Source organism: Anastrepha obliqua, chromosome 2, assembly GCF_027943255.1.
Source record: "Anastrepha obliqua isolate idAnaObli1 chromosome 2, idAnaObli1_1.0, whole genome shotgun sequence".
NCBI classification, from domain to species: Eukaryota; Metazoa; Arthropoda; class Insecta; order Diptera; family Tephritidae; genus Anastrepha; species Anastrepha obliqua.
In genome coordinates this window covers 117,151,159-117,161,449 of record NC_072893.1, presented here as the reverse complement: position 1 = coordinate 117,161,449, position 10,291 = coordinate 117,151,159, and the positions used below count along the sequence as shown (strand labels likewise).

At 35.2% G+C, this 10,291-nt stretch overlaps 2 protein-coding genes across 2 annotated transcripts; both read right to left on the bottom strand.

Annotated features, from left to right (window-relative positions):
* Window positions 1-244: 244 nt before the first annotated feature.
* On the bottom strand, window positions 245-2,110 carry LOC129237490 (putative GPI-anchor transamidase). Its single transcript, XM_054872270.1, has 6 exons — window positions 1,954-2,110; window positions 1,387-1,898; window positions 1,156-1,273; window positions 678-788; window positions 444-604; window positions 245-373 (listed from the first exon to the last, which is right to left on the bottom strand). The coding sequence occupies exons 1-6, from the start codon at window positions 2,026-2,028 to the stop codon at window positions 271-273; spliced, it is 1,080 nt and encodes a 359-aa protein (XP_054728245.1). The 5' UTR covers window positions 2,029-2,110; the 3' UTR covers window positions 245-270.
* Window positions 2,111-6,898: 4,788 nt separating this feature from the next.
* On the bottom strand, window positions 6,899-7,785 carry LOC129237864 (uncharacterized). Its single transcript, XM_054872829.1, has 3 exons — window positions 7,634-7,785; window positions 7,447-7,570; window positions 6,899-7,309 (listed from the first exon to the last, which is right to left on the bottom strand). The coding sequence occupies exons 1-3, from the start codon at window positions 7,734-7,736 to the stop codon at window positions 7,099-7,101; spliced, it is 438 nt and encodes a 145-aa protein (XP_054728804.1). The 5' UTR covers window positions 7,737-7,785; the 3' UTR covers window positions 6,899-7,098.
* Window positions 7,786-10,291: the final 2,506 nt, after the last annotated feature.

Genomic DNA, 10,291 nt, shown 5'->3' with positions numbered 1-10,291 from the left:
TCGCTCTTTTTTATTTTTAATGGAACCCTTGAAACATTTATGAAACGCCTCCAAATATAAATACGAATCAGCATCACAAAAGCATATAAATCATTTTAAATTATTGTAAATTACGTATGTGGTAGATCACGCACATTGTTTTTGCCGCTTACTTGGTTTACTCACTGAGCAGCAAAATTTTTCGCAATCTCTTAAAAAAGCTGGAGCTAACTTATAAAATTCGTATCCTAGATTTACGTAATACTTTTCAGTCTTATTTATGTGCATATTTTATTTAAATAATTCTGTAGGGAATTGTGATGGAAATTCAACTTTGAAAGTACTACGCTGAGCGGCTTCTTCTTCAGCGGCAATAGCAGCGTTAATGAAATCCCTGCGATGGAAGAGAAAAGAGATAAAAGCAATGAACACTTTGCGCTTTAGTAAACAGCTTTAACACATACTCTTCTTCAGCTAGCGTTATATTAACACGCCCAGTTGAAATTTGTGTGGGACGTATGGAACCAAAAAAGTCTGTTATAGGCACCTTACTGGGATCACGTCTATAGAGATCTTTGCGTACGCCAACTGTTGAAATACAAACGCGTTTGGGACAAACTTGAAGCTGGAGAAAATAAAAAAATTATACAATACGGGTATTTGCAGTCTATAAATATTGTCGCAGTGCTTGTACTTACAAATTCGTCCATTGTCTTTTTGCTGTGGGGTTGCACTTTTTCCAAAAACTCCAGCGCGTAGTAGGTATAGCGATCAATCATATATACGCCAATAGACTGATCAACGTGGTGCTAGGAAAAAAAGAAAACACAAAATAATTTTCAAACTTCATAGAAGCGGAAAAGAATGGGGTAAATTATATATTGTTGTTCTTGTTACTGCAACAGCAAAAAATATTGCCCATAGATTTTTAGGAATTGTTGCTGAAGTGACAGCTCCTCAGTCAATAAATAAGCGGGCCGTTCTGGCAACCTATACGCGACAAACAAATCTAAATCACTACAGCAGCATTCCCCATACATATCTGGGGACTGTTTATGCTGCTACAACCACAACAAATTTAAAATTAACTACAGCCCCACTTGCTTTCAAAATCCATTGCTTAACTACTCTCTTAGGTTTATGAATTTTCCGCTTAATTCCTACTGGAACTCTTACCGATAAGGAATCCTCACCCACCAAACTGCTTGCCACCGCCAGCACATTAGGTGAAGTGAATTTCTCATACAGCGAAGCCGCCTGGCAGGTATCTACCATGAAAAATAGCTCATTGTAACTAAAAAAAAAGATAAAAAATTAGTTAGTACCGTAAAGTTAATAATTAATTATAGTTCTCACCCCATTATAACGGGTATCACTGCTTTAACAAAATAGCATATTTCCACTCACCGCTTCTTTTCCCACATTTGCTCCACAGCATCGGCTAATTCTTGACTGGTAATCTCTTCCGAATCTTGAAATTTGAGAAAACCATCACCACCGTGTCCAGTCAAATAAATCAAAACATTACTGCCAGCATCGGTAAGCAATTTTTTCGAACGAGCTGTACCATTTTGCGTACGACCCGTCAGTAGACGTACAAAATTCTCTACAGTCACTTCATAGCCACGATAATCCACTTCCACATCATCACCATAAACATTTATATGTTGTTTCGCATTATTGTACACCTGACCAGGGCGTGGGTTGCGTGCATTGCAAGCCATATCATCAGCCAACATAAGTATAATCTGGGAGTCCGGTATGCCCAGCCGCTTTACAGAACGATAGATACTCAACACATTGGCCACATGGCGGTAGTTGAACCAGAAACGTGACGCATCTACTAGCACAGCCCAGTTGTTGGTGTGAGTCGAACGCTGTACAGATTCCACATACTTTTCGGGAAGTTGGTTGTTAGGCTGCCGGTTAAAATTTGTAATGAATTTGTGCCGACCAGTTGCATTGTACACTTACCTCTTGACTGGCGATTTGCGTGAGCACACAGCAAAATGTACAGACAACAAGGGCAGTCTGGTAAAACTTATGCATTTTAATGATTCAAGATTTAGAAATATCAAACAAAATTAAGACAATTAGATAAACAGTCTTGAGTTGACTGTCAGCTGTTTCGCCTAGAATTGTTTACGATTGACAGCAGCGGCCCGATTAACCGTGAAGCAAAAAACAACCCTGGATAACTCGTACAGAGTGACATAGTGCATGTGTTTTTAATTATATCATATCAAACACAGGGCGCTATAAATGCTTTTTTTCTTACTATACGGATACATACTATATAGTTTTTGATGAAATTTTTAGGTTCTGTTTTTGCAAAATGTATAACAAAACAAGCAGCATTTAAAGGATCATAATTTAGTTTACGCTATTGCATTTGATTGTTTTTATAGTAAATGTCTAGTTAACTGCTAATCGCATCACTTTTTTATATCCCACTAAGTCAGGTCAAATTTCCTAAAATGAGATCACTCCATCACATTCCGTCACATTACATCACATCTCATCCTATCATATAATTTCTACACAGAATAAATTATATTATCATCACTTATCTTAGAATTACTTATAAACTATAAGCGTTTTTTTTTTACTATGCAGACACATATAGTTTTTTGTTCAACTTTAGGTATTTTTGCAAAATGTATAAAAAAATAAGCAGTATTTTAAGTAACATAATTCAGTTTACCCTACTGCATTTGATTGTTTTTATATCCCACTAAGTCAGATCAAATCTCCCAAAATCATATCATATCGCATCATACCACATCACGTCACATCACATCAAATAATTTCTCCAGAGAATGAATCTTAATATCAGTAATCTCAGAATTACTTATTGGTGTATGTGACATAATTTAGAGTTTACGCTACTGCATTTGATTGTTTTTATAGTAAATGTCTAGTTAACTTCTAAACAATCGCATTACTCTTTTATATGCCACTAATTCAGATCACATCTCCTAAAATCAGATCACTCACATCACATCACGTCACACCACACCACATCACATAACATCACATCACATCACATCACATCACATCACATCACATCACATCACATCACATCACATCACATCACATCACATCAGTGTCGTCCTATCATATAACTTCTGCAAAGAATGAATTTTATTATCAAAACTTATCTCAGAATTACTTATTGCTACCGTGACTGAGGCATAATTTTGAGTTGGTGACTTAATTTTGTATTACATATATTATAATTTATAAAATCTTATTTTTATTTTGCGGGTTTTAAAATTTGGCACTTTAATGCACTTTTTTTTGTATAAATACACGCCTATTCATTTACATATAAATACAAATATTGGCAAACCTCTCGCCCGTGCTGAAAATATTATTTAAAATTTCAGAAATTTTTAAATAAATTAAATTTTTTTAACAATTTTTGTATGAATTTTTTTCTGTCGTTCAAAAGAAGAAACAAAAAATCAAAACAGAAAATAAATTCGTTTGCATGCATGTTTTTTGGAACTTTACCAATTCACCAAATAGCCAATTATTGTTCAGTGGGTAAGGCTTTCTCAAGTGGGCATCAAAATTACCAAAGTGAATATTTTGCGATGAAATTCAGCCAGGACTGAGTTCTATCATCCAGAAGCACACTCAGAAAATTTTGTTGTAAAATTCTAAATAGTTTTTTTTTTATTAACTATCGAAGTTTTTTGCAGCGCTTGAATAATTATCACATTTCTCGTAAAGTAAGTATCCGATTACAACGATTTTTCAACTGCAGACTGATAAAGGATGATATTTTCCAAAAACGTTATTTTTGTTCCGAAACTTGATGTTTTGTTTTTGTAAAAATTTTTTTTTAATAAACAATTAAAAATTTAACTAATTTCTGCGCCTCTGGGATGAAAATTTTTTAAGGATATTAACGTAATAAACATCTGTGCATTTATGTATGAAAAAAATGCGTGCAATTCGAAAAGGATTAATTATAATTAATTTTTTTTGTGCCAGAATGCGCGCTTCGACTTACGCGGACGCGCATGAACACACAAACGGCGACTCGCGGGCGGCTTGCGAAAAACCGTTTTTCGGACACGTCTCAACGCGATATGCTTCCGTAAGATCAGTTTTGCCGACATTGTCATTAGTTGTGTCTAGTCTCCTTCCGACTGCTGTGGTGATGTGTTTCGGTGATAATAAAAACTGTGATATGATGTAAATCGCGTACGTTAATGTGTACAAAACTAAGTATAGACTAATATAATGCCACATGCAAATCGTTGTTGTAACTCTTTCGGAAAACAAAACCATAGTCGTTTTTACACAAATCTAGTCCGAATAAGTGACCAAAATGTGAAATTTAGCGAAATAGCTGGACAATTTGTGTGCCGTTCTTGCAGGACGTCTTTATACCAAGGAAAAGTTCACGTCTCCCCTATTGTATGTTCCACATACTTAACAAAATACCGTATTAAGTGTACTTATAATTATAAATGCATCATTTACAGGTTGGCCTAACTTTCAAAAATGATCCTCCGAATCCCGTTGAAAATTTCCCTAACGAAATTATTACTACTGAAGATAATGAACAAGAAGATCCTAATTTCACTTGTGCGGCTGTTGATAACGAAATAAAAATTGATAATATCAATAATTTACTAGAAAAATTTGGCGCGAGCCCGGTAAAAATTCGCCGAGTCTCTTGTCCAACAAACAAAGAAAAAGTAAAATTAGCTGCGAGCGTTGATGAGTTGAAAAAAGGGACTGACTGTAGTGCGCGTCTTTCTAGAAATTCTGAAATCGGAGGATTTGACAAAAACCTTGAAGAATTGCTGGTATTGCTTAATAGTAAAAACAATCGTACAGATAAAATACATGTGCTCACTTTCATCCCAGACTCATGGACGATTAAAAAAATTCGTGAATATTTTCATGTGTCTCGACGAATGGCCGCTGCAGCTAAAAAACTTCGGAAATCGAAAGGCATTGGATCGCAACCAGAGAGAAAAAAAGGTCGCCCAATCGATCCAAATATAATTGAAGCTGTTTTTTTATCGGTCTGATGAAGTAAGTCGCATGACTGCAGGTGTTAAACAATATAAAACAGTAACAAATATAGGAGCTGGCCATCGTGAACAGAGAAGATTATTATCAGATAAAATCGAAAAGCGCAAACTTTGAAAAATACGAGGCAGTTCCATTCTTTTATTCCAAAAGTTAAAAATTCCATCGAGTGCAAAATATTTTCAGCCCACGATCAATCTAAAATTATACCCATTATGTAAAAATAAACTACATGAAAAGTGTATAAAGCGTGAATGATTTTCATTTTTTCTCGAAATAACAAATGAATTTGCGATATCTGTATAACTTTCTATATCTTTTCACTTTTTGTGTCCGTCCGTGAATTGTTGTTGTTTTTCAGCGAGAAATTTTAAGGGCATTTGCTGACTGAACTTACAATGTAGGTATAGATCTGATATGTAAACATAAACGTTAGTAATAAAGAAGTATATATGAAACCTTGCATGACAGCTTATACATTCCTTTGAATACATTTGATTTAATTATCATTACGCATTTCCGCGAGATTCAAAGCGCAATTTCTGTTATACCTAAAGTATTTATATGGCCAATCTTTAAAAACAAGTAAACACCAGTAATGGAAAAGTCGGCAAAACTGATCTTACGGAAGCATATCGCGTTGAGACGTGTCCGAAAAACGGTTTTTCGCAAGCCGCCCGCGAGTCGCCGTTTGTGTGTTCGTGCGTGCCCGCGTAAGTCGAAACGCGCATTCTGGCACAAAAAAATTAATTATAATTAATCCTTTTCGAATTGCACGCATTTTTTTTCATACATAAATGCACAGATGTTTATTACGTTAATATCCTTAAAAAATTTTCATCCCAGAGGCGCAGAAATTAGTTAAATTTTTAATTGTTTATTAAAAAAAATTTTTTACAAAAACAAAACATCAAGTTTCGGAACAAAAATAACGTTTTTGGAAAATATCATCCTTTATCAGTCTGCAGTTGAAAAATCGTTGTAATCGGATACTTACTTTACGAGAAATGTGATAATTATTCAAGCGCTGCAAAAAACTTCGATAGTTAATAAAAAAAAAACTATTTAGAATTTTACAACAAAATTTTCTGAGTGTGCTTCTGGATGATAGAACTCAGTCCTGGCTGAATTTCATCGCAAAATATTCACTTTGGTAATTTTGATGCCCACTTGAGAAAGCCTTACCCCAGTATTACATTTTTCGAGCAGTACAAAAAAAAAAGATGCAGGCATATAATTTATTACTTAAAAATCATTTGGAAAGTGCAAACGTTCCACTCATATCTGAATATTAGCTTAAGCTTAAAGCAAAAAAAAAAATGTATTTATACCAAGACGTTTGCCACCAAATTTTGGAGGGTCATAGAGAACATTCGGCGGTGCGAACGTATGCACTCTGTTTTAGTGATGATTCCGTCTCCTTTTCGAGATGGCAACGCATTCGAGAAGCAGTTAAATTGATGTTTCTGGGACGAGTCGGGAAAGCGGCATTAATGGCTCAATCATAACTCGATTCCGTGCAGAATAATTTTCTGCAATGGTCCGTGAGGAAACAAAGACTGAAAAATTTGCCTTTAATGAGGTTTTTTCTAAAACTACGTACAAAATTCGCTCGTAAGAAATTTTACCAAATTCTTGAAAATTCTCTGCTCATATACTTCGACTCTTCATGCCCGAAAAGTGTGCATTGTTTCTGGAGATTTAGTGCTTAACACTTACATATACTCCCAGACTAGTTTCAAAGTAGTCCCAAAAGTACCTAGGCAAGAAACGCGGCACTGCTGTCGAAGTGTATGCCAATGTGCGCGCTTGTGACTCACCATTTTAACGATTATAGTCATATTCAGGAAAACAGGAATATAAATTTTGAGCAAATTTTTTAAACACAAACATATATTTTATACTTTATACTTATATGTATTTACTACTAGTCATGCTATGCCATTAACACGTTCCAATTATTACATCTAAAATGCCATCTTAATTAGTAAAAATTTAGTTTAGTTAGTATTTTTGATTATTAAATGTAAGAAGAAGGAAAAAATGATTTAAAATTCTTAAAGTTTACTGCTGCTTCATTTCCAGTGCACCTTGCGCTGCAGCAGCTTTCAGATTAGGCAAAAACATTTCCCAAACATTTTGTTGATAAAGCAGCGTCTCATTATTCAACCCACCGTCGCAGATCAAATGCCGAGCACAACACTCCGGAAAGGGCGCATGTTGATTGACAGCATCGCCCCACATGCAGCCATCTGGGGTGCCAATAGCGCTGCAGCTATAAATATATTTTTGAAAAGAAAAATGAAAGAAATTAGGTTACACATTTTTCAAAGTCCAATTGCACGCCGTAAACTTATAAACCAAATCGACATAAGCAGATGGTCCAGCAATAAAAATCACTTCAACACTCACCCACTGGTTTGTGCATCGCCATTTTCGTTTTCACAGCGTATTTCGGCACAGTCATCTGGTGATTTGACTGTCTCGCCAGGCGAGAGGATAACCGTTTCGGTGATCGTGCATTTACCAGGATGTGCTGAAAGTGTGAATAAAGAATTAGTTGTTGTTGCAATTCAAGAAAAGTAGCTCCTAAAGTCACCATCGCTGTGATAGTTTCCTCGTGCCTGCCATGCTGCTACTCGCCCACCACCGAGGCAGAGCAGCGCTGTAAGCCACAACAAAGCTTTAAAACTCCAGCACATCAGCAACTGCCAATGCGCCTCCAACAAAACTCTGGAGGCGACTAAACTTGGCCAAGATGAGCATTTATTTATGAACCAAATGATGTTGTTTTAATCGCTCAGCTGATGAGCGCGTCGAACTGGAGCCAAAACAAACTGAGAATGTTAATATATTACAGAGTTGCCAAGTAGTTGGGCGATAATACCGCGTGAATGCCCGTTTAAATAAAAAGTATAAGAAAGAGAATTGATTAACGACATTAGAAAAATGTAAAGGAATGGAAGTACAAAACAAGCTAATACCTATGAAACCGGAGTTTTTTATATTATAAAGGTGTTTCCAAAAGGAGGTGTTATTTTGATATTCAAAGAAAAAGGCTATTTTTAATATAAATGATCGGATGTCTATTTCATTATAAAGACTGAAGAAGGTATGCCGTTAATAGTGGAAAATAACATCAGACAAATGACCACCACGACCACGCTTACAGGGCAATATCCTTTTCATGAAATTTTCCATAACCGAATTGCAAAGTGGCTGCCGTACGTTCTCGGTAGCCTCACGAATTCCATCTTTAAGGTCTTGAATCGACCCTGGGCTGTTGGCGTAGACCTTCTCTTTCACGTGGCTCCCAAAAAAAAAGTCAGAGGTGTTACATCACAAGATCTCGGTGGCCAATTGTGACCACCTCTTCCAGAAATAACACGGTCCAGAAGCTTTTCCCGTAAAAGATGAATGGTTTCGTTGCTTGTGTGGCACGTAGCGCCGTCTTGCTGAAAATAAACGTTGTCCAGATCAACACCATCCAATTCCGGCCATAAAAAATCGTTAATCATCTCTCGATAGCGCCAAATAACACCTGTTATTGGAAAACCCTTTATATTAAAAAAAAAAAATAAAAAAGTGTTTAATACAAAATTTACCATAGTTATTAAAAATAGTAGAAAACTTATTCAAGAATGGTGAAATAAAAAATTAGCTAAGTGTCACGCCCAGCTTATGGAAATAAAGCTACATACGTATCAAACCGGAATTTTGCATATTACATATAAAAATGCATTGCGATTATTAGCAAATGGCAAGAAGTGTTTCATTTAAGGTATTTTTTTAATACAAAAACAAAACACTTTCATAATTCAAAAGCGGCAGTAAAGGTAGTATTCGAAAGAATGTCGCTTTCATTATTCGAAAATGTTAGAAAACTTTTCAAGTAGCATTTCTTCAAAGCAAAGGTATACTTAGTGCTGCTATAAGTTCTGTTACAAGTAAAGTCCGTTATAGATATGAAATTATAATACTGTTTTCAATGAAGTTAGTTTAAAAATAAAAATAATCCCTCCTAATATTATAAATGTGACTGTAAGTTTGTTTGTTACGCTTTCACGCCAAAACTACTTAACCGATTATTACGAAACTTTCTACACATGTGTTTGGAGGTGATAGAAGTAACATAGGATACCTATTGATGGATAGGGTCTCGAGATATAGGTCAAAACGTGGACCCGGGTAACCTTCGGATGTGTATGTACAATATGGGTATCAAATGGAAGCTGTTGGTGAATGCTTTAGTACAGAATATTTTTCATGCCGCTCCGTGACTGAGGTCTCGAGATATAGGTCAAAACGTGGACCCGGGTAACCTTCGGATGTGTATGTACAATATGGGTATCAAATGAAAGCTGTTGATAAGTGCTTTAGTACGGGGTAATTTTCATACCTATTGATGACTAGGGTCTCGAAATATATGCCAAAACGTGGACCAGCCGTGTCTTTGCACCGAATCAAATCAAACTTATGCACATTGTTAAGTAAGTATTGAAAATGGGTTTCGTAAAGTTTGGTTGTAATTCGGAACACTGGCAACGCGTACAGCTTTCTTTTGAACCAGCCTTAATGTCGTTTACTTTTTTAACGCTTGGGGCGGAACTGAACTGTCAAATTGACAGTGTGAGTTACAATGTGTCAATATTTCTTTTTTATTTGGATGCCATAAGGAGAAGACGTAAGTGCAAAGTGTAAAAATTCTTTGTGAATTTTTTTGGAGTGGATTTTGGAACAGTGAATAATTTCTTACGAAATTTGAGAATTTAAAATGAAATTCGAATGTTCAAATGAAATTATGTGTGCGTGGAAAAAAAAATGTTTTCGTTTTTTTTTTTTTGAAAAATATAAATGGATAATGGTTAAAAAAGCTCCAATGCTTAATAAAACATATAAATTGAAACGGAAAATTCATGGATGATCAGGAAAAAAAAGGTTGTTTCTTAGTTATTCATTTGCGTTGATTTGAAATTCAAAAACAATCTTCTTTTTCCTGATTTTCAATTTATATTTTATATTTACTCAAAAACAAAAAGAAAAACAAAAAATATTGTTTATGCCAAAGCGCTTGAATAAAGAATAAAGAAATAAATAATATGAAAACCATATCTTTTCTATTCTAAACCATATCTATTCTATTTTAATGTGCCCAGCGAAGCGGGGCGGGTGTGCTAGTTAAATAATAAAAATATTAATTTTCATTCCAAATAGTCATCCTTTGCTCTTAACCTTCAAACGACGGATAATCTTCTGC

Excerpts from the sequence above, each read along its gene's own strand:
- LOC129237490 (XM_054872270.1), bottom strand. The coding sequence starts at position 2,028 with ATGCATAAGTTTTACCAGACTGCCCTTGTTGTCTGTACATTTTGCTGT. Across the intron at positions 605-677 it reads AAAAGACAATGGACGAATTT|CTTCAAGTTTGTCCCAAACG; the intron begins GTAAGTACAAGC and ends TATTTTCTCCAG. Across the intron at positions 374-443 it reads ATAACGCTAGCTGAAGAAGA|GGATTTCATTAACGCTGCTA; the intron begins GTATGTGTTAAA and ends CTTCCATCGCAG.
- LOC129237864 (XM_054872829.1), bottom strand. The coding sequence starts at position 7,736 with ATGTGCTGGAGTTTTAAAGCTTTGTTGTGGCTTACAGCGCTGCTCTGC. Across the intron at positions 7,571-7,633 it reads AGGAAACTATCACAGCGATG|CACATCCTGGTAAATGCACG; the intron begins GTGACTTTAGGA and ends TCACACTTTCAG. Across the intron at positions 7,310-7,446 it reads GGCGATGCACAAACCAGTGG|CTGCAGCGCTATTGGCACCC; the intron begins GTGAGTGTTGAA and ends ATATATTTATAG.